Here is a 23,591-nt window from a genome sequence, read left to right as displayed (position 1 = left end):
GGCTAACATAGCACTTCGGCAGGTTTAAGTTGGCGAAGTACTGAAGGTGAAGTTTTTTTAAAGAGGCAGTACTTCCATAATCAAATGGTCGAATATTCGAATGATTTTTACTTTGAATCGAAGTCGAAGTAAATTCGAAGTCGTAGTATCCTATTCTATGGTCGAAGTATCCAAAAAATTACTTTGAATTTCGAATTTTTTTACTTTGAAAATGTCCTCGAATTCACTTCGACCCTTGATAAATCTGCCCCTTAGTATCATTACATGGGGTAACTATTAGGAATTCCAAACATATTTTCAGTTGGACATATTAGTACACATTTATTTTTCTTTTCATTTATTCACGTACAGCACAAAAAATAGAATTAAGGGCATTCAGTGAAAAACGCTGGCAAAGAAGAATTTACAAAGCTTATGAATCTGTAGAAAACTTGCTGATACCAGTAGCAAAATTGAAACAAACTCCTTTAATTGTTGAGGAAATAGAGTAGGCGGTCATCAACTCACTCAGGCACTTTTTCAAACTGGCCAATATTTCCCTTCTGGGAATTTCTTTTTTTCTGTTCTTGTGTTCATATAGACATGTTCCAGATATATTACAGAATATTTCTAGGTTCTAATGGAGATTGGGTACAGGCCAATCATTTTTTAACTTTCCTATTGCGGTAGGGGTAGTAATTGAATTGCTTTTATACAATGTGCAACACAGCCTTTAAAACATGAAAGAGTTTGTGATATGATTATAGTCATTTGATATGTATTCAGGAGGGAATGACAAAATACAAGTCATACAAATGCAGAAATGCAAATATCCTATAAATGGGTATCCCCTGAGTGCACGGTGGTCTTGTTAGGAATGGGTAATAAATTAAAAACACATCCGGATTACAATCACATCTTTTAAAGAGCTAAATATTCAATTTTGATTATATAGCATTGATGGGACATTAGGGCAAAATGTATTTTTATAGTGCTGGGATGTTTTTTTAATACTTGGCTGAAATGGTCATGGCCAAAAATTTGCAGTCATATTTTTCTTTAGGATGGTTATAATGGGCAAGCTCAATTTGAGCCATTAATTATCACCTGATATTTTTAGGATACGTAGATTAACATTCAGTATGTGAAAAGGCTGATACAGAACAATTAAATGTATCCTGTATAATTAGGAATGTATTAAGTATCAACCCTGAACAAGTTTGGAATCCATGTTGCATTAAAATGCGTGAAAGGTTTTCTTGTATACAAACAGCAATAGCCCATAGCAATGTATAAACTACTCCTTAACTACAGAAGCAGGAATGGTTAAGGGTCAGATAAAAGGGCCTTTTACATTGCTTTTTTTAATGTACTAATGGTCATCAACAAAACAAAGTGATTTGTGTTCTGCAAAACTGCAGAAAATTTTAGGACTTTTCCCCATTAAACCGTGGTCGAAACGGCAGCAGTAAATAGCAGCAGAAGAAAATAGTAAATAAAACTGCAGTTTAAGGTGTAAGAGAAATCCTTTAAATGGAAAAATGATTGGCCTAGCCTTAAATATGCAGTAGTAAAAAGATATGGAATTTGATTAACAGTATAATATTTACAGTAGAAAATTGTGCACAATTTTGGTTGAGACCCTAAACTTAAGGAAGCAAAAGTAAACATTCAAAAGATAGTAAAGTCTGCTAGATTGTTCACTGCTGACAGTCAAACAAAACCGTTAACAGTTGTAGGTCATACATGGAAAAATATTAAGTCTACAGTGATGTGATATTGTTGTAGAACACCTGCTTGCCTCTTTCACAGTATGGAATACCTTATTGTAAGTCACTACCAATGGAAAAATTGTTGGATATTTTTTCGAGGATGCGGTCTGAATTTTGATGATCTAATCGGTTATATTAGCTGTTTATGTCTGGTTGCTTCACAAAAATGAAGTATTCCACATCCCTCCGTTTTGTAAGGCACCCATCATCCTCATTAGATGTGAAAAAAAAAAACAGTGCAAAAAAAAAAAGGCCACAGCTCAAAAGAAATGTAAGAAAAGGAAAACATGATATAACAAATGTATTCAGAAATCATAATTTGGACGTTTTGTCACTGCTGAAACTGTTAAAATTTTCGGCTGTCTTTTTCCGTAAATTCTCTATCCAGCTTGAAGTTTTTGCCAGTCCTGAGGAAGCCTGGGGGTTATTTACACGCATATTTTTACCAGAAGTAATCAGTTCCCCATAGCCTTCTTGATGAGAAAAGGCATAACCAGACCTTCTGGAGCTTGTTCTGTGTACCCTACGCATACGATTCTCAAGAGGTTTACGTCTCTTCTTAGCCTGCTGCAAATATCGAACCTTAAAAATAGAAGACAAATAGTGGGTGGTTGGAAGAGCTGGTAATCCTATTACAATGCTGTTTTGGCTGAGCAGAGAAAAATGGCTTTGGTAACACAAACATGTCATGTAGGTAGTTTTATATTAATTTACATTTTTTCAACATTTTAAAAGTCATTTTTCTAAACTACTTCTAGTAAAGTAGATAGGGCAGAGCACAATAGTCAGGTTTGCATTCAGTGCAATTATCAACATTAACAGAAAAAAAAATAGTTGTAGTTGTTTTGGACACACTACATGCAGAAAGAGGACAACACTAAGGGGCAGGTTTATAAAAGTGTGAAATTAGAGCTCACCGGACAAAAAAACTCACCCACTTTTTATACCTTACTACCGGATTTTTAAAAGCATATTTAAATGAATAGGTGAGTTCACCATTTGATTAATGCTGCCCTGATTAACCCTTGTCAATAACACAGTAAATATTGTACAGGTATAGCATACTTTATCTGGAAACCAGTTATCAAAAAAGCTTAGAATTAAGGGAAGGCCATCTCCCATAGACTCCATTTTTATCAAATAATTAATTTCTATAAATGATTTCCTTTTTCTCTGTAATAAAAACAGTACCTTGTATTTTTTCTTAACAAAGATTAATTAATTGGTGGCCATAACACCCTGTTGGGTTTATTTAATGTTAAATTATTTTTTTAGTAAACTTATTGTATGATGATCTAAATTATGGAAAGAGCCCTTATCCGGAACACTCCAGGTCTTGAGTATTCTTGTTAACAGGTGCCAAGTAAAACTGACTGTGCTTAAATCTACTGTACTAAGTGTTTGCAGTGATCCCCAACCAATGAGCCCAACATGTTGCTCTCCAACCCCTTGGATGTTGCTCTCAGTGTCCTCAAAGCAGGGGCTTATTTTTGAATTCCTGGCTTGGAGGCAAGTTTTAATTGCATAAGAACTAAGTAGAGTGCCAAGTATAGCCTCCCACATAGGGGCTACCAAATAGCAGCCATTATTTGGCACCCACAGGGACTTTTAAATGCTTGTGTTGCTCCTCAACTCAAAAAGTCATGAAACACTTTCATGAACACCCTTTTTTTTTTTTTTTTAACTTTCTTACCTTATCACTTAGCGTTGGACTTAGATCAGCCTTCAGGAACCTGAATGTGAGAACCGGCATAACACAGATCACAGTGGTCAAGAAAATAGCAAGCCAAACACTTTTTTGACTTAATGAATTTCTGGCGTTTCCTGTTAAAATAATACAAAAGTGTACAGTCAGAATGAAGCCAGAATGCAACCATACTGGGAATAACACAACACTTTTTTTACATACCTACAAAAGGGAAATGGCTAGGGAATATATCAAAAATCCCATCACCGTGCATGGCAAATAAAATTGAAAAATACACAGCAAGACTACCCCAAATGAAAAAATGATTAATTGCCGTCCAGTAACTGGTATCCAAGCCAATCTGCAGATAAAATAAATCACTCCATTAATTGATATTTTCAACGTTTATGCTGTTAAGAAAATCAGAATGCATCCAAATTAGTACAGCGTGGAACCCTGTTTTATTGCCAGACATAATGAGCCTTCATGACACAACCATCAAGAAAATCACAAGCATTAAATGCAACCTAAAGAACAAACAGAAGTACAGAATACTTGGATTACTTACAGAATGCCCACTATTTGTTTGGTCACTGCAGCAGCTTTTGTCATGGAAGGTGTAAAGGGAAAAAAATACTTCTCCTAGTTGATATAAACTCATTCAGTTGGGCTTATGTGAAAAGGTGGATAAAAACTGCATAAAACTACCAAAAACCCCACAGTTAAGATATCATTATTTGGGTTGAGAATCAAAAGGAAAGCTGTAGACTAAAAACTATTCCCTTGAAATTCAATACAAATGCATCAATTAGAAATTAAGTAAAGAACAAAATTCAAGCATTTGGATGTTATAATGGGCACTGTTTCAATTTACGAGAAAGTGTAGCGGCATCAATCCACCCAGATTTTAGTAAAATTAATCCCTTTAAATGATCTGTGCAAAGAAAAGACGACTTGTATGATAAGATACATGGAAACCAGCAAACTAGTTACAGTTATGATGAAAGGTATCACTGGGATAGCATCTGTCATCTTGTACCTTATTTCAGGGGTTTAATTGAAAAAAAACCAAAAAAACATTAATATGACATAGCTGGCTGCGTTAAAATGAGAAATTAATTAAAAATGTGATATTAAAAAACTACTTCGAGGACTAATTTCAATGTAAAGCTTTGAGTATGTGCACACCACAAACCATGTCTTACCTGGACACTGACAACTATAACTAGACTTGTAGCAACAGTAACAGCAAAAGACTGATAGTCTGCGATATGTTTTCCATCTTCACCAGCTGTGTTAAAAAATGCACCAAAGGGAATAAAGAATAGGGCAAAAGAAGTGTATATTCCATGTGCAATACAAATAAAAAATCTCCGCTTGTTGAATAGGAGATTGAGCTGGCCTGGCTCATAGAGCTTTGTGTAATCCATACAGTTTTGGTCATTTACATCCTGAAAAAGAAAAAAGTAAGATTGGATAAACAATAAGCCAAAAAAAAAAAAAAAAAAGTTTACTTTTTTTAATTGCATCAGTTAATAGTGCTACTCCAGCAGAACCATACAGCGAAATCAGTTTTTCAAAAGAGCAAAATGATTTTTTTTTTATATTATGGGGCTAAACATGTTGTTAGTATCCCAGTTGCCCTCAGTCATGTGACTGACACTTGACACATACATTGCTAAAAATGCTCCCATGCCCTAGTGGTAGATCTAAGAATGACACTCAATAGTAATCACCCCAAAGAATAATTTATATGAAAGCAAGTTCATTGCTCAGTGCTGGCTGTTTCTGAAAGCTCAGGCACAATGACCTGAGATGGCTGCCTACACCAAAACTACATCTTAAACCAAGGAACAAAGAACATGGAGCCAGATTTACACAGATAGCTGGAATTCTCATTGGACAATTAATTTGCATTGTATTACAGCAGAGGTGTCCAAACTCTTTGCAACGAGGGCCAGATTTGGTAAAGTGAAAATGTGTGGGGGGCCGACCATTCAGCCTGACATTCTTTGAACCATTAACATTAAATTACAGGAATCGAGTAATTGTAGCAGTAATATTTGGGCACATTAGTGAAATGATCTGCCACTTGGACTATACTGCTGTCTGTGTGCTGAAGGTGTTAGTAATAGACACGTACTGGAACGTAGTGACGCCATACTTCTTTAGTTTACTGTACTGGCACGTCCGTACGTCTCTTGACACCTTCAGCCCTAAAGAAGTATGCAAAAACAGCGTGTCTCTATGTACCAGTACATGTCTATTGCCAACACCTTCAGCACACAGGCAGCTGTATAGACCAAGTGGCAGATCATTTCACTAATGTGCCCAAATATTACTGCTATGGGATTCCTGATTGCACTGTGCTGGGGGGCCGCATTATTATTAATTTCATGATGGAGGCTGAGGGCCAGTGTAAATTTGAAAAAGAGCCACAATTGGCACCCGGGCCACACTTCGGACATGCCTGTATTACAGCAATATTGCTTTAAGTATACAACTTGCATGCATGCCTTATCCTTGATAATATGTAAAAGTATGATGTGATTTGTAGTCCAACAACAACTGAAACACTCTAGTACAACAACTGAAACTGCAGTAATGCAGTATTTAGTGACCCTTTAGTGTGAATTATTTGTAATGTAAACAGTATCACTTGTAAATAAAAACGACACTATAAAAATCATGACAGAATCCTTTTTATATTCCAATTAAAATAATCAAATGCTGTTAATTTGTAATTAGTTTCGTAGATTCAATGTAAAATAATTATAGTTCCTTCAAAATAGGCAGCTGTAGTTATATTTGCAGTACCAGACTTCAAGTGAAGGAGATATACAGCCGTTGGATTGTGTTCCTCAGACTTCCTTCAGAGTACCCTATAAATTGGCTTCACTCAAGGTTATAGAGTTGATTTTCCCTTTAATGATATAGCCAGTAACCAGTTCTTATTTAGTGAGGGGAAAGTACTCGAAAGAGTTATGCAGATTGTAATCTACTTTTTAGGCGCCCTGGATATGTAAACTTGTAATTAAAAAAAAAAACTTTGCCTGAAATATATGTTTTTTTTATTGTAACCGTTTACCTGGTCAAATAGCCCCATAGCCAGGACAGGTAGTGATGTATAAACTATATTGAAAAGTGTTATAAACCATTGGTCATAGACAGTCTGTAAGAAAAAAAAAACATTTTATTCAAACCAGTTGTGCAAAGGACTCTCCAACAAATTTCACACAAATATATAGGGGAAGATATCATACATGCATTAACATTGGAGGTACTATGTCTACAGTCATGCTTGAAATTTTGTGAAACCTTTAAAAAAAATTTATGAATGTGACCTCAAAACATCATCAGATTTTCAAGCAAGTCCTTTTTAAAAACATTATATTTATTTAAACAATTGAAACAAAAATTATCATATTTGGTCATGTATTTATTGACAAAAAAATGATCCAATAATATACATGTGTGTGGCAAAAGTGAATTATTAGGGTTATCATATAATTTGAAGGTGAAATTAGTGTCTGGTATTTTATCTATATATAGTGCATGTTTTCAACCTACCTGTGCAGAGAAACCACAGAAGAATCCAAACCAGAAGTGCACTAGTGTGAATGCAAAGTTTTTATAGAAAAAGTAGCACAAAAACGTGCACATTCGGAAATAGGACCATCGGCCATGGACTAGGAGTAGTCTTTGCAAATACCTAAACTGGGCAAACGAGTAATCACTTGCTAGGACTGCTTGCATCCCCTCTTGCCCGCTGATGCCAACTCCAATGTGAGCACCTAGTACAGACAGATAGCAGGTAGAAGAAAGGTTAAATACTCCACTGTGTATTATATCACATTCCATAGTGGCATGGGTGAAGCAGGGTTGCCATCAGTAATGATGGTGCCCTATACTACTAAGTTAACAAGGCCCTCCCCCTACAGGGTTACAACAATTAGCCTGGTTACCTGGTATCCTGGGAGGTGGGCAGTGCAATGGGGCCAGAATAAAAAAATCCCCTTTGCATGATGGCCACACCTCTGATCTTCTGGTCACTCCCCAATTATGCCACAGTCACACCTAATTATTCCAAACTCTACCCACAAACCTCCCCACCCTTTTCAGGGCCTGCAAGTCAAGCTTTTTCATCCTGACTACAGTATCTTCCATACACCCTGATGTGGGCATGAGAACTGCATAAATTATTAAAAATTCCAAAAAACTAATTTTATATAAATGATAAACACAGTAGCAGGTAAGTAGAGGTTCCTGTGACTGGTTATCTCATAAAAATAAAAAAAGTAAGAGAGATAACAGGTAAGACTGAACAACATGACTGAATATGAGGATGCACTATAAAGTAAAAGCCAGCATGCATAATATAATAACACAGATATGGGACCAATTATCCAGAATGCTTTGGGACCTGGGGTACTCTGGATAATGGATCTTTCTGCAATTTGGGTCTTTATACCTTAAGTCTACTAAAAAATTATTTAAACATTAAATAACCTCAATAGGCTGGTAAGGATTAATGTCATCTTAGTTTGGATCAAGTAAAGATACCGTTTTATTATTACAGAGAAAATGAAAATCATTTTATAAATTTGGATTATTTGGATAAAATGGAGTCTGAGCTTTATGGATAACGGGTTTCCAGATAAGAGATTCCATACCCGTGATACAATTTGCAATGGGGTAATCTATTAACAGGTTGGCCTCAACTGGACCAGTGGCTCAAAAAAGTAGATGAAGTTGATTTTGGGTGAATTTTGGGAACAGTATCCAGTATCTATTTGCTCTCTTAGGTACACCTAAAAGCTCAACTTAAAGGTCAGTAAGGTCAAAACCTATTGCTGTCTTAGATATTCTGGGAACTATGTTTAAATGATTTTCACCAATGTTTTTCTTTAGTTGTAAACTTGTGAACTGTGGGATGAACCTGAAATAAAAAGTCAGAACCACTGCTGCAGTGCATGGAAGTTAAATTAATATTGCATAGCACTGAGCCAGTGTTAGTACCACACTAGGGTTTATTTTCTCAGGGAGTTTGGTAGTTTTGTACTACTTTAAAACATACAGAGCACCAAACAGTTTATTTGCATACACTTACTAATGTACCATTCTAGATATTTTAAAGAGGTGGTTCATCTTTAAGTTAACTTTTAGTATGTTATAGAATGGCCAGTTCTTACCACCTTTTTAATTAGTCTTCATTATTTACTTTTTTATTGGTTTTTTAAGCATTTGCCTTTTTATTCTGACTCATTCCAGCTTTCAAATGGGGGGTCACTGACCCCATCGAAAAACAAATGCTCTGTAAAGGTACACATTAATTGTTATTGCTACTTTTTATTACTCATGTTTCTATTCCAGCCTCTCCTATTCATATTCCAGTCTCTTATTTAAGCAATGAATGGTTGCTAGGGTAATAGTCCCCCTAGCAACCAGATTGCTGAAACTGCAAACTGGAGAGCTGTTGAATAAAAAGCTAAATAACTCAAAAGCCACAGATAATAAAAAAAGAAAACCAATTGTAAATTGTCACAGAATATCACTCTATATCATACTATAAGTTACTATAAGTTAACTCAATGGTGCACAACCCATTTAAGTGATTTATTCTACCAAAATTAAACAAACACTTGTCTGTTTTTTTTTTCCTTTAAATTTCTCCGATTTCCATTCAATCCAAGAAGCAGCTCCCCCCCCCCCACCATGACACATAATGCACAGTAAATAGGACAGATCAGGCAATACTTGTTACTTACTTTTAATCATACTGATGTCATTGGCCCCATCCCCAATAGCTAAAGTCACAGCTTTTTTGTACTTTTTCACCAGCTCCACTACTTGAGCTTTCTGAAGAGGAGTCACTCTGCAACAAATAACTGTCTTACACATGCATGCAATTTCCAGGAATTCCTTTTCCATGTCTGCTTCAAGAGCATGAGCCTAGAAAGAAAAGAACATTAATTTCAGCAACCAAACTATTCAGTCACCGGTCAAATAGAACAATTCTACATATCTTAATATGTATTTATGTGGTCACTTCCACAGGAATGCTTCAAACGCACAAATATGTCAATATATACAGATAGTAATTTACTATCGTTTTGTGTGTTTTTTGGTCTTTTTTTCATACCACTGCCCCAAAAGCTTTTCTCTTATAATTTCTGCAATCTTTATCAGTTCATCTCTTCTGTACTGTTCCAGTAAAATAATGGTACCTAACAATCACAACTGCTTTCTCTGCCTTGCCTCTTCCTATATCATTTTCTGTCAGTATCCATAAATAAATGAGCCTGTGCCGTATATGAGAAAAACACCTACCAGACTATGTCCATTTATAACCATGGCGTATTCCCCAGTCACAGTTTCCTCATATACAGAATCTAGTTTGGTATCTTGCGACTTTTCAGAAAACTGATGGCCGTTATAAAGATTTCTGCTTTGTCCAAAGGTACACTCCTTGGCTTTCCTTTAAAACACATAATAAAACATGAGTTCCAGGAGCATATAACTACGACTCACTATTTCATTAGCTCAAATTAGGAAACAAAATGTAATACCTTAGTTCCTCTCGAACTTCCATCACGGTGTGACCAGATATAATGAAAATATCATTCGTGTCATCTGTGAGCATGCGACAGGAGTAACCAATATTCATGGCAGTTTCTATAAAAATAAGATATTACTCCTAATTGGTATTCTTTATATGTATATAGAGCCAACATGAAGTTATTTACACTGGCTGCCAAAAGGAAGTTAAAGTTAAAGAGCATCTGAAGGGCTGACATGTACGTAAAAAAATATATTTGTTTGTGGGCTAGCTATGCACCTGTCGTGGGATTGTTTTCTATTCCTAGTATATAGTATTCTCAGTATAACCAATTTTCACGTAGGTGATTCAGTGCCATGTGTTACAGGATAGTAAGGGTTAAATTATACTGTGATTTGGGTAGTAATCTTGTTATAGGCATTAGAGATTCTGGTGCCATTCGATCTGCTGAATTTAACACCTACTGTGAATTTCCTGTCATACCCTGTCTATTTGTTGCTTTCCCCATAGAGTCCAGATTGAGTGACTGGGTAGGTTTTTAGGAGTCACCACCTGGCACCATGGGTCTAACCTGTTATTGGAACGTTAATCCACTGTAAGCAAAGCAACCATATTAATTTATGGAAGGGAGGCTTTTATGGAACCACCAGTCCTGCTGGATCTGTGCAACCTGGAGGAACAATAACATCAATGACTGCAGTATGCCAGCCTATCTGGGGCTACACATGGACTATCTATTAGACACTCTAGGTAAATCCTGCCCGTTGGTAGCGCTGTTATGAATATATGTCTTGAAGAGGCACCAACATCTTGTGCTAATTGAGGATTAAATCATATACTTGACCTCTAAGTTCTCTTGCCCGATAAATACATCATATTATGACTTATGGGTCGAGAAGGCCTGTCAAAGCATAGAACCCAGGATTTGGTATTCGGCCAGGATTCGTACTTTTTCAGCACAATTCGGATTCGGTCATGCCTGGCTGAACAGAATCCAAAGGAAAGCTACCGAAGCAGTTTATTAGCAACAGATCAGCCACAATAGTGCAAGCTATAAGGCTATATTTATTCTGCAGAATGCTTTACAATCCCTGAATAAACAGCTATATAAACTCTCTCTGTTTGTTTAGGATAGCAGCAGCCATATTAGCTTGCTGTAACATCACTGCCTGAGAGAGAGAGAGAGAGAGAGAGAGAGAGAGAGAGAGAGAGAGAGAGAGAGAGAGAGAGAGAGAGAGAGAGAGAGAGAGAGAGAGAGAGAAACTGAGCATACTCAAGCCCTAGCCAGGAAGTCTGACACAGAAGCACATGTATACACAATAGAAGGAAAGCATTGCAGTGTTTCTTTTGATAGATTATTCAGAGCAGCATTACTTTGAGGGTTTACTGGTAGCCTTTCTTTCTCCTTTAACGGGACAGTAACACCAAACAATTAACGTGCTTTAAAGGAAAGACGTACTGTTGTCCTGCACTGTGGCAAAACTAGTGTATTTGCTTTAGAAAAACAACTATAGTTTATATCATGTGACTTTTCATCACACAAACAAGGAAGAAGAATTTTAACCATGCAGTTCTCTTCCGCCCTTCCTGTCCCTGATTTGCATATGCAAGTTAGGATTCAGATACGGTTCAGTATTCTGCTAATCTTTCACAAAGCATTTGGGGGTTTGGCTGAATCCCAATATAGTGGATTTGGTGCATCCCTTGTCACATTACAGTAAGGCTGGTGATGCTATTTAACCATAAAACCAGCTAGGCCTCAAGTCTCTAAAACACTTAAAAGGGTCTTTTTTTTTATCAACCATCACAGTTTATAGTAAGGGCTATCATAACAGTCATAGCCAAAATATATTCAATTACAATTACCTTGTTTGTCTCCCGTTAGAATCCACACCTTAATATTTGCCAGTAGAAGACGTGAAATAGTCTCAATGACTCCTTCTTGTAATTTGTCTTCTATAGCAGTAGCACCTAGTAGCTTTGAGAAAGTATCTATAAGTCACTGAAGACAGCACTACAAAGGAACCTCATGAAGAGAAAAAATTAACAAAGTGCAGACGCGGACCCAGTTATAACTAAAGCCTGGCCAAATTGGATTAAGGAAAAGAGGCACATAAAGTACATAAACGGTTATTGTTTATAATGGGGCTATACAGTATAACTGTCTTCTGAAAAGAAATTCTGGAGAATAAGGTATCAGAGTTACATAGGCAACCCTTGAGATTGGAGAAACCCTTTGACCAAATAACCCCTACCAAGGATTTACCTAGAGGAAATTAATCCAATCCTCTTCTCCTCCTCTGCAAAACGGCAATCAAACCAGGCCAGGTCAGCGTTATTTCACAGACAACTAGCTGAATCTCAAAGTAAATGTTTTGCTAGGCTTTTGAACAGAAGATGGTCGCATACAGTTGTGTTCAGAATAAAAAAAGTGAATAAAGCTCAAAATCCTTATAACAGTTTTTATTTCCATACACACAAATGCACTGGGAACACTGCACATTCTATTCCAAATAAAACAAAGAAAAATTGCCTAAATTTGGGTTTTTCCTTTACAGAAAGTGAAAAAAGGAAATATTAGGCTGTTCCAAAAAATAGCAGTGTCTGAATTAATTTTTACAAACTCAGACTGTCTAAACTGAAAAATGTTTCAAGAGTTTGCTTGAATCACTTAACTAATATTTACTTGTATAACCACAGTTTACGAGAGCTGCACTTCTGTGTTGCATGGAGTTGAGCAACTTCTGGCACCAATCCACAATATTCTGTATTTCTTGTTTTTTGCCTGAGAAACAGAATTTTTGAGTTTTCTATTGGATTAAGGCATGGGTATTGGGCTGGCCACTCTGTGTTTGGGGTTGCTGTCTTGTTGAAACACCCATTTCAAGGGCATTTCCTCTTCGGCATAAGGCAATATGACCTATTAAAGTATTTTGGTGTATTGAAACTGATCCATGATCCCTGGTTTGTAATAAATAGGCCCAACACCAGTGTTTGTGGGTCGTCTGACAAACTGTCTGCGGCTCCTAGACACAAAAAGAACAATCTTGCTTTCATCAGTCCACAAAATGTTGCACCATTTTTCTTGTTGGGCCAATCAATGTGTTCTTTAGCAAACTGTAAACTTTGCCTTCTTGCCAATAGCTTGGCTTCACATAGGCGTCTTCTAATTGTAACAGTACTCACAGGTAACTTTAGACTTTCTTTGATCTTCCTGGAGCTTATTATTTACCATTTTGGCTATTCTTCTATCCATTTGAATAGCAGTATTCAGTTTTCTTCCACGTCTTTCAGGTTTTGTTTGCCATTTTAAAGCATTTGAGATCATTATAGCTGAGCAGCCTATCGGTTTCTGCACTTCTTTATATGTTTTCCCCTCTCCAATCAACTTTTTAGTCAAAGTACACTGTTCTTCTGAACAATGTCTGGAACGACCCATATTACTCCTTTTCAGAGAGAAATGCACTATAATCAGCATGCACAACATTTGCTGCCTTCCTTCCTTAAAGGAGAACTAAACCCCTTCTGTGCTAAAATCCCTCCCACCTCCCCTGTGTTGCCCCCTTCTCCTTTAAAGGAAAACTATACCCCTGAAATTAATACTTAAGCAACAGATAGTTTATATCATATTAAGTGGCATATTAAAGAATCTTACCAAACTGGAATATATATTTAAGCAAATATTGCCCTTTTACATCTCTTGCCTTGAACCACCATTTCATGATGGTCTGTGTGCTGTCTCAGAGATCACCTGACCAGAAATACTTCAACTCTAACTGTAACAGGAAGAAGTGTGGAAGCAAAAGACACAATTCTGTCTGTTAATTGGCTCATGTGACCTAAGAAGTATAGTTTGTTTGGTATGTTTGTGTGCACAGTGAATCGTTCGATCCCAGGGGCTGGTCCTTGTTTTTTTTTTTAAATGGCAATTTTCTATTTATGATTACCCAAATGAATATACTACTAGAAAAGTATATTATTCTGAAAATGGTTTGTTTACATGAAGCAGGGTTTCATATATGAGCTGTATCATGCAATATCTTTTTATAGAGACCTACTTTGTTTGGGGGGTATAGTTTTCCTTTAAATAAGGGCCATAATTGACACCTGTTTTTTTCACAGATTGAATGACCTCAACGGAACACTCCACACTGCTATTATTTGGAACAAGCTATTATTATTTTGAAGAATCAGCAGCATGCATGTCTTGACTAGTAAATTATTTGCCATGTAGAAGTATAATTTTTACCAAAAACAGTGAGTGATCAGGTTAGTGCTGTCGGACTGCTATTATTCTGAACACAACTGTACAAGTCTGAGAGATACTTTATTTCAATGTTACTGCCTGGTAAAGGCAACCAAATAGATATTCAGATGCAGCCACTGGAGCACTAGTTTACTGAACCATATAAATTTGAAAGTTGAATAAATATTTAACTTGAAATGAGAGAGGTCTGGCCTCCAAAGAGTTTACAGCTTAGATACTACAATGTTATTATAGTTGTTAAAGCAGAAAACAATAATTTCCTGATATTCTAAGAGCACTGAACTGATCAGTGCAGATTCACTATGATGGGTTACTGCAAATAGAAAATAAACATTACTATAAAATCCTCTTGTGCAGAAAGTGCCGGCTGTGCAGATTAATACCTTTACTACTGTAAAACTATATCATACACAAACACACGCAAGGTCAAAATATAAATCATTATAACAAGGACAAACCTAACGCACAAAATACAGATTTTCATTTCTGTATTATCCTTACAGGAACCAAGGATAAAACTTATCTAAGAACTCTCCCTACTCCAACATCTAAGACAAAAGCACATACAAATAATTGGTTCTCTAATTTTCAATTCGACCCTTGATAAATCTGCCCCTAAGATGAAACTTACCATCATATTACTTTCTATTTCCTCATAAGCAGCTGCAAGACGCTCCTCTCTGTTCTCAAGGGTAGTGCTTGCCTCATGGTGGATCTTCAGCCACCATTTCAAGTAATCCTCACTGAGATCTTTATATGCCAGTGCCAAAGTCCGGAGACCCTCTCCAGCAAATTCCTTGAAGATAACAAGAGATCTAAATTAGGGTAAGGTCACACTGGGAGATTTGGGGAGATTTAGTTACCTGCCGACTAATCGCCTCGTCTTTGCTGCGACCAAGCTCCCCAAATGGCTTACCTCTGTCTTGCGTCAGCTAAGATGAAAAATCGCCTGCGAATCGACGCGTGTGCCATGCCGCAGGCAATTTTTCATTTTAGCCGGCGCAAGACAGAGGTAAGGCATTTGGGGAGACTGGCCGCCACAAAGACGAGGCGATTAGTCGCCAGGCGACTAAATCTCCCCAAATCGCCCAGTGTGACCTTACCTTAAAGGGCAACTGTAGGACAAACGGTTTCATTTGCATTATTGTGTTGAACACAGAACTAATCTCCTAAAGTAAAATATTGCAGTAAATAAAAAAAATGTACTGAATAGAATAAAGGCTTTGGATTCATTGCTAAATATATCCAGATACACCCAATTCTACTTGTAAAAAACTCACATTAAGATGATCTGAAGTTCTATACATCAGTTCCTCGCTACTGTCATGAAGTCTCTCAAATAAGATTGTGTCTGCTCCTTTGCAGTAAAGTTTAATTTTTCCCTGTGGATTCCGTACTGTAAGAAAAAGGAAGTTAAGAACTGTATACAATACAATATATCTATATCTATCTATCTATATACATACATAGTAAGCTTATAGTTATCTCTCTCTCTCTCTCTCTCTCTAACAAGGGAAAGTTGTGCTCACCACTAATTTTTAAAACCATTAGGCGGTGGTGACCACAAAATACGTATAGACAAATACAAGAGTCCTCTGCACTCAACCCATTATCAATATATTTAAGACCGAGAGGACTCTTGTATTTGTCTCTCTCTCTCTCTCTCTCTCTCTCTCTCTCTCTCTCTCTCTCTCTCTCTCTATATGTGTGTGTGTATCTCTCTCTCTATATATATTTACAAACTACAAACTATTATATCTTGAGTCATAGACTTTTTACATGTTACCAATTACTGCACACAGGCCATTCCCTCTGAATAGGGAAACACATGTTTACTGGCTTTGATTGTCTCCATGTGGATTAGCAGACACGAAAGGGGCAGAAACAGAATTTTGATGAAGAACAGAAATCTCCGTCTATTCATGACTTTCGTTAGGAAATCTCTGAGGACAACCGCAGCTAACAGCCAATTTGTGTTTTAGGAGTTGAATGTTTTTCCTCTCTATAAAGCTCATATAAACTTTTGAACATTTAAACTGCAAGAAATAATATATAGAAGTAATGGGTTTCCTGGCTCAAAAAGTATCATTAATTGGGAAATGGAGGCATGGCGAAAAGGCTTGCTACTTCATATCAAGAAATGATAAGGTACTAACCTAAATTCTAATTAACCCTTTAACTTCCATGCATACATAAACATACATACACACTTAGGGGTATATTTATCAAGGGTCGAAATTCGAATTTGAAATACGTTGAAATTCTAATTCAAAAAGACCAACCGAAATGAAGTCGAAGGTTTTTTTTGGCCAAATACGTCAGTTTTCAATTGAATAGGTTCGTATTTGTTCTAATTCTAATCGTACGAATCGTAGTAATAGCACATTCTATTAAATTAGAATTAAAGTTTCTCCCAAAAAAAGTCCACCAATTGACTCCAAGTAGGTTCTCATAGGCTAAAACAGCAATTTGGAAGGTTTTAGATGGCGAATGGTCGAAGACGAATTTTTAAAGAGACAGTACATGATATATTTCGATATTCTAATTTTCAATTTTTTTTCAAATTCAAATCAAATTTGGACTATTCCCTGGTCGAAGTACACAAAAAAATTGCTTGAAATTCGAAATGTTTTTCATTCGAAAATTCCCCACGACCTTTGATAAATCTGCCCCATACTGTTTCAGAGACCTTCTTCCTTCAATGTGTCACATTTATATTTTCCAGGAGCTCTGCCCACTCACCAGCAAAGGTATGCAAGCTGACACATAGCTGAGGTTATGAAACACTTTTATGAAAAGGTCACTACAGGATTAATACACACTACATGGTTTATTCTCATATTGTTTTGCTAGTTCTACAAACATGAACATGCAACTAAAACATAAGCAATAACATTTTTCTTTTAATAGAACGTAAATTCGTTTGTAAAGCACATATTGGTAATCTGTATCACCATTATGTGCAGAATATGTCCCTTAGTTTAATATTGATTTCTTCCAGGTTGACCCAAAACTTCAATGATTTTTGTATTCTAAATAGCTCATATGAGCATTACCCTGCCACAGTGAGTGCACCAAAAAACGTATAAAAAAGGCAAGATTAGTATGGGGCCGATTATCGGAAAAAGCTGTTATCCAAAAAGCTACAAATCACGGAAAGGTTTTAATTAGACTCCACGTTATCCAAATAATCCAAGTTTTAAAAAAATATTTTCTTTTTCCTCAGTAATGATAAAACAGTAGCTTGTTTTTTTAGATCAACTAAGATATAATTAATCTATTGGAGGCAAAACCAGCCTATTTGATTTATTTCATGTTTACATGATTTTCTAGTAGCCTTAAGTTATGAAGATCCAAATTACGGAAAAGATCCATTATCCGGAAAACCCCAGGTCTCGAGCATTCTGGATAACAGATCCCATACTGGTATATATACATTATTTTTTTTTTTTAAACATGCTCTACAATTAATTGATAATTGCGTGTTAAATATGTGCACCGTTGTCCATTATCATATGTAAAAAGAGCACGTAAAAACCAATTACCTATAACAGACATTCGTTTCCTAATGTTGTTGAAGTCTAATATTGCTATCAGCTGATAGGTTACAACTTTTCCCATCTCTTGCACTGTGATGGTTTCTGGTGTACGTGATTTAAAGATAAAGCCAAAGTTTCTAGCAGCTGTAACTAGCGCCCCTTCATCTGGAGACTGAACTTGGTAAACCAGCTCTCCTATAACATAAAAGATAAAAAAAGATGAGCTATTATTTTATAGTATAGATTTCATAAAACTGTGGCAAACTTGTATCTGCTTATCAAAAAACATGCATTTGAATAAACAAATACTTGGCATTTAAAGAACATTCTTCTCTCCATATTTGTTATTTACACAGCAATATATATAATCTACATGTGAGAGCTGGATTACAGTACACTAAGGAATAAAATGCAATTAAGCAAGGAGAAATCAAATATTCAAAGAACACAGAAAATTACTGTATGCGCACTTTAACTTTTTCAAGAGAGGATAAATGGAGGTTAAGCCCATTACTTCCAAGAAATGTAAAAAAAAGCTTTTGTAGCACTCTATGTAAAGAAAGTAAATCACACATGATTAAAATTTCAAATCTGTATTTTATCCCACGCACATTTCGGAACAGGAACGCAAGGGTTAAAATCTGTTTGAGATTCCATGAATGAACAGAAGGCTGCATTACTCAGATATGACTATTAAAAGTACAAGTAAAAGCCAAAAGTCAAACATAAAAATGCTGCTTTGTATATAGATGTAAAAACAAAATCCATTTTTGGTCAATAAGTGCTTGTGAAAAAGGTCAGGGGGTGTGTACAGAAGCCATTCATAAACAGATACCATGTATCAGAAGTAAGTCAGAGCAATCCTGGAAATTCCCTGACTGCAATGTCAGACCTATGGAAAGTGCTAGTGGAACTCATACAGTGAATTAACCCCCTCGAACATCAGTAGCAAAGTTCAGGTCTGTGCTCAAATATGCCTGTTGATTCTTTTACATCAAGATTAATCTAAATAAAATATATTCCAACTCTCCCCTCTGTCACATCAAATGCCCAAGATAAATAAGTTGGACTTTGAAGGGTTTACCTTATGCACAGGCAGATTTGCCTATTCTGTTTGATTGCCTAACGATTGATCCGTGGCCAACTGTGTGGAAAGCTGAATTGGAGGCACCAATATGAGACATCGTCAGCCAAATGACTGGATCCCATATAGGGATCACTACACCCTATTGGGGGTTGGCAGGCCTATTAGCATTGCACCAACCACTGCACTCTTACAGACAGAAGCGATCCTGGCCCCTCCGCCGCCTGAGGCAGCAGTTACTGCTGTCCCCCCCTCCCCTGTGCGCTTACCTTTTTGCACCTGAGGGTGTCCAGGGGGGTCCTCGAGGGCGGCAGAGAGGGCCAGGACGCTAGAAGAGCCGAATTTCCGGTAATACGGCTCTTAAAGTACCACGAGCCTCAACTCGTCTGATTGGCGAAGCGCCCCTGCTTACAGATGTGGGTTATTCTGGGCCCAAGCTGCTCACTAACTTTCCTGATCCTATATGTCACTCCTAAAGCAACCTATTATAATTTCTGACCCGACACTTGCTTCTCCTATACGGAGGCCTACCTAACCAATAGCAACACCCCAATTCCTCCAGCCAGTGGATACACTAGAAAGAGGCAGAACACACGTGGGTATCCCTTTTTATAACCTCTGGGGAACTACTCCTGCTCCCATCTGTAAAGAGGGACCTAGCCTAGCCAGCAAGCACAATCCATGGGGAACCAAGGACCTAAAGGTTAGCAAAACCTTTACCCTCCAACACAAGTGTAAAGAAGTGAAAACTCTCCATCTTGCACAAAGCCTTGGATCTGTGTGTGGCCAGCTTTAGGAATAATGGTTCTTTGGACAAAGATTTCAGTAGTTTTAGTCTAATCAAATTTCAGTAATGTGCCTTACACGACACCTGGAGAATATAATGGCAAAATGTAGACTTTGCCAATTTCACACTTGTGATCAGATATAAAATTACTACTAATTAGAAGAAGTATGATTTGTGTGTATATAAATGTGCATTTATAATCTAACTATTACCAAACCTCTTATTTGTATTAGTAGCAAACTCACAAATACCAGGAATTTGACAATCACTGTAAAATGATAAAACCAAGTTTCAGTACAGAATCACTGAAAAACCACAAGAAATATAAGAAATGGTAGCAGTCTCAAATAGAACCAACATTTGTATATGTTGAAATAAAAAGAAAAGTTACCTTTAGACTAGAAGGAATAAAAATATAAGCAAAATAAAGGCAATTGATGTGATTTATGTGGAGCCAATATTTTTAATAAATGATGTTGCCTAAAAGAAAAAATATTGTATCTATGTTTGGAAGAGTACAAACCTGCATTCTTCTCCTCAGACATGACTGTGTGGCACAGAGAGAGCAATCTGAAGACCTCTTGTACATAGGGATCTTCCAGTTTTATAGACTCAGTCAGACTGTGATCATAAAATTTGAACTTTCGATCGGCTAATGGATTGAAAGAGAAGTCCACAGGATCTGTTTTCTGAAGATTAAATTAATATAAGTTATTGAATAAAACCATTGTTTTCAAATATATCCCACATTTGGTAGTTTGCTTTTTTCTACTGTAGTTAAACTTCCCTTTCCCTTAGATACATTTTAGAGCAGGGATCCCCAACCTATTTAACCCGTGAGCAACATTCAGAAGAAAAAGGATTTGGGGAGCAACACAAGGCTTTGTTTGGCAGGACAGTTGGTTTTTTATTCAACCAAAACTTGCCTCCAAGCCTGGAATCAAAAATAAGCACCTGCTTTAAGGCCACTGGGAGCAACATCCAAGGGGTTGGAGAGCAACCACAATGCCTGTGGAGAACATCTAAAGTCCCTTTTGTAAAGAATTTTCACCTGCAAGCTAAATCCTAAGCCAGTGATGATGAGATGTGCTTCAGAAGGTACTCAGGGCTCTTGTACAGTTTCCATGTCCCTAATCGCCATTAATACAAAACCGTATTAAGCTGGCCACAGACGCAAAGATCCGATCGTAGGAATCAACGTACGATTGGACTTCCCCATCTCCCGACCTGCCACTAACCATTCCGATCAAATAAAGTACAAAAGAACAGATCAGCCAATGTTCTGCCCCTGACAGCAATCGTACAATAGTTATGTCCGACCAAAGCTAGTGACAGTCTCCCACTGAAAATCGTTTGATCGGCAATACATACAGAGATATTATCGGCAGCTGACAGAAATCTTTTAACCTGTCCAATCAACCAAACGACCGATCTCCGACGCACGATAAATGTCGGGACTCTCCACATACAGTCTGAAAATCGTTCGAATCCTCAATTCGTACGATCATGTACTAATTTTATTCAGTGGTAACAATGTTGAAGTGTCCTTTTTTTATGATAACGTTAAAATAAAATACCTTTGTTTTATAATACGTAAAATAATATGTAATAACACAGTGGCTATCTATTTATTTAAAAATTTCCAAAATCTTGATAAAATATTGCAAATGTAAGTGCTTTTCTTTAAGGCTAGTTTCACACATGGTATCAACTGAGCAGGCATCAATACATCTGCATATAAACTACAGATACAATGCATTTTCTCACCAAAATCTACCCCATGTGTACACTGGCAGGCAGATGCTGTGCCATACACAACCACTCCGCATCATTGAGTGATCCACTTCCTGCCTCTTCTTTCTTTGCATAGGTTCAAATGTGCAGTAGAGTGAAATGCTAATCTTTAACAAAAAGCCAGCCTTTTCAGTCTACTGTGCACATGTCCGCTCTTGGATAGTGAAGAAAGAAGAAGAGGAAGAAGAGGATCGCTCCATGGTGTTTGCCGAGAACCACCCCTGGCCAGTGCAGTTTTTTGTGGATAGGAGCACTAGCCCAGAGTATCAGATAAATGATTACAATCACTGGGAGTGCTTAACTTTTAGCACCCCCAGTGATTTCATCTTTCCTTCTCCTTTAATAATAATTTAACCTTTTGAGGCTCTCAAGGTGATGTGTTTACAAGCCCATGATCTCTTATAAACAGCTGACTAAGAATCTGAAATAAAGAAAATTGACTCTTAAAAGGAGAAGCCTATAAAAAGATCGCTAAAGGCTTCTAGCTTGCAATTTCAGAAACGTCAATAAATGGAAGTCAAGGGGAACTGCTAAGGTCAAGGCAAGATCTGTAAGACCAAGAGAAATCTCTGCATTAAAATTTGCAGAAATTTTTTTTAGGGTTGCTCTGTGCAGATGATGTCATTTTTTTTGCTTCTAAAAATAATGTTTTAAACACACTTTGCACATAGAAGTACATTATTGCCCAAATTCACACTTCTTTGTCCTTTTAGCTCCCACTCCACATCTACTACTTTAAAGGGGACCCGTCACCCAAAAAAAATTATCCAAATCCTATTTTATCATGTTAGTCAAGCAAAATGAACTTTAATTACCCTCTATAAATGATTTGAATATTGTTTCCATCAGTCTGGGAACTCATAATTATAGCAACCAGGAAGGAGCCATTTTGTGGACACTGTTATTAAGGCAAGCCTTGGATCATCTCAGAATCTTGTTTGTGCACCAGGGGACAGGGACCCAATGTCTATCCCCATGCCCTGGTTACACAATTAAATCGTTAAGAGGGCTGGGGGAATGTAGGGAGAGCGGTGACATCTAGGAAGTGCTGAATGGAAAGTGAAAGTAATTGCTTGCCCCGCCTCTATGCCTAGGCATAGAGGCGGGGTAGGCAATACTTGATTGACAGCTGATATTTTTAAATGAGTTTACAACAGCTATGAATGCTTTAATTAAAAAAAGAAATTGGATTTCATATTTAATTTAAAAAGGACTTTTATTATACAGATTTTTATGTCTGGATGACGGGTCCACTTTAAGATACCCTACCTGATCCAGTATATAAATCTCTTATTCAACAGATATTTTTTTTTCAGTTTTCATTTTGCAATTTCATTTAACGAGTCAACATACTCTCTTTGAGCTCAATAAATAGGACAATTTTTGATCTTGTTTTACATTCTACTTCCTGCTCTCAGTAAGCACAATCAAAACAAATCAGCAGTACACTGGGAAGCCCTTTATATAAATAAAAGCCTCCTTTCCCCAACTGATATAGAGTAGCTCATTAGACTTGGGTTTCTTAGTGTACTGTAGCTTTTGTTTTATTTGTGCTTGATTGGACCAGGAAGTAGAATCTAAATTTATTAAAGTTCAGATTTTGACCCAATTAGTGCAAGAAATACTAAAAACCATAAATATTGCCTAATTAAAACAGGCAAAAAGTATGTTCAGCATAAGCCATTTTGAATAAATACTGAAAAGGGGGTATATTTTTTCCTTAATATAGCTTGAAAATGTTGGTATGCATTACTTTACTGTTCACCATGTGGAAACCATTGGAAATGTTAGTAAAATGAGCTCAACCTCCCTATATCCTTTCCACTTTTTAGAAGACTTCTTGAGCTTAATGTATATGGATTTCCCTAGCGCACATAAGACTCTTACACTTAAGCTGTTCCTTAAACCTGTCCCTACATTATTCTGACAATCCAGTCACTTCCAAAAGAAGTGAGTGACCTTTGGTGCAACTGTAGGCATGTATTAAAAAAAGCAAAAATGTATTCCAGTGCAGGAAACTGTAGGCATGTGACATATATTAACCTTCCCTGCTGAATAAGTATAACTGACAATACTGTTGGATTACCTTTAAAGGAAGCAGAAAGGATATGGGCAGGATTTAT

General features: G+C 36.8%; 1 protein-coding gene across 6 annotated transcripts in view; it reads right to left on the bottom strand.

The window, feature by feature from the left end:
• Nucleotides 1-304: 304 nt before the first annotated feature.
• Nucleotides 305-23,591, bottom strand: part of LOC108712900 (probable phospholipid-transporting ATPase IM) — a 123,632-nt gene continuing 100,345 nt past the window's right edge. For all 6 annotated transcript variants that reach the window (XM_018255405.2, XM_041588282.1, XM_018255406.2 and 3 more), the window contains 14 exons: nucleotides 20,198-20,363; nucleotides 17,810-17,998; nucleotides 15,545-15,660; nucleotides 14,896-15,060; nucleotides 11,864-11,975; nucleotides 10,008-10,113; nucleotides 9,769-9,916; nucleotides 9,207-9,390; nucleotides 7,009-7,232; nucleotides 6,527-6,610; nucleotides 4,644-4,889; nucleotides 3,661-3,799; nucleotides 3,445-3,575; nucleotides 305-2,333 (listed from right to left, as the gene is read on the bottom strand). In XM_018255405.2, coding sequence (XP_018110894.1) covers nucleotides 2,064-2,333; nucleotides 3,445-3,575; nucleotides 3,661-3,799; nucleotides 4,644-4,889; nucleotides 6,527-6,610; nucleotides 7,009-7,232; nucleotides 9,207-9,390; nucleotides 9,769-9,916; nucleotides 10,008-10,113; nucleotides 11,864-11,975; nucleotides 14,896-15,060; nucleotides 15,545-15,660; nucleotides 17,810-17,998; nucleotides 20,198-20,363 — 2,280 coding nt within the window. In that variant the 3' untranslated portion in view covers nucleotides 305-2,063. The remainder of the gene's footprint in view (nucleotides 2,334-3,444; nucleotides 3,576-3,660; nucleotides 3,800-4,643; nucleotides 4,890-6,526; nucleotides 6,611-7,008; nucleotides 7,233-9,206; nucleotides 9,391-9,768; nucleotides 9,917-10,007; nucleotides 10,114-11,863; nucleotides 11,976-14,895; nucleotides 15,061-15,544; nucleotides 15,661-17,809; nucleotides 17,999-20,197; nucleotides 20,364-23,591) is intronic.

This window comes from Xenopus laevis, chromosome 3S (assembly GCF_017654675.1).
Source record: "Xenopus laevis strain J_2021 chromosome 3S, Xenopus_laevis_v10.1, whole genome shotgun sequence".
NCBI classification, from domain to species: Eukaryota; Metazoa; Chordata; class Amphibia; order Anura; family Pipidae; genus Xenopus; species Xenopus laevis.
Note: the sequence above shows the minus strand (reverse complement) of the source record. Positions and strands in the feature narration are given on the sequence as shown.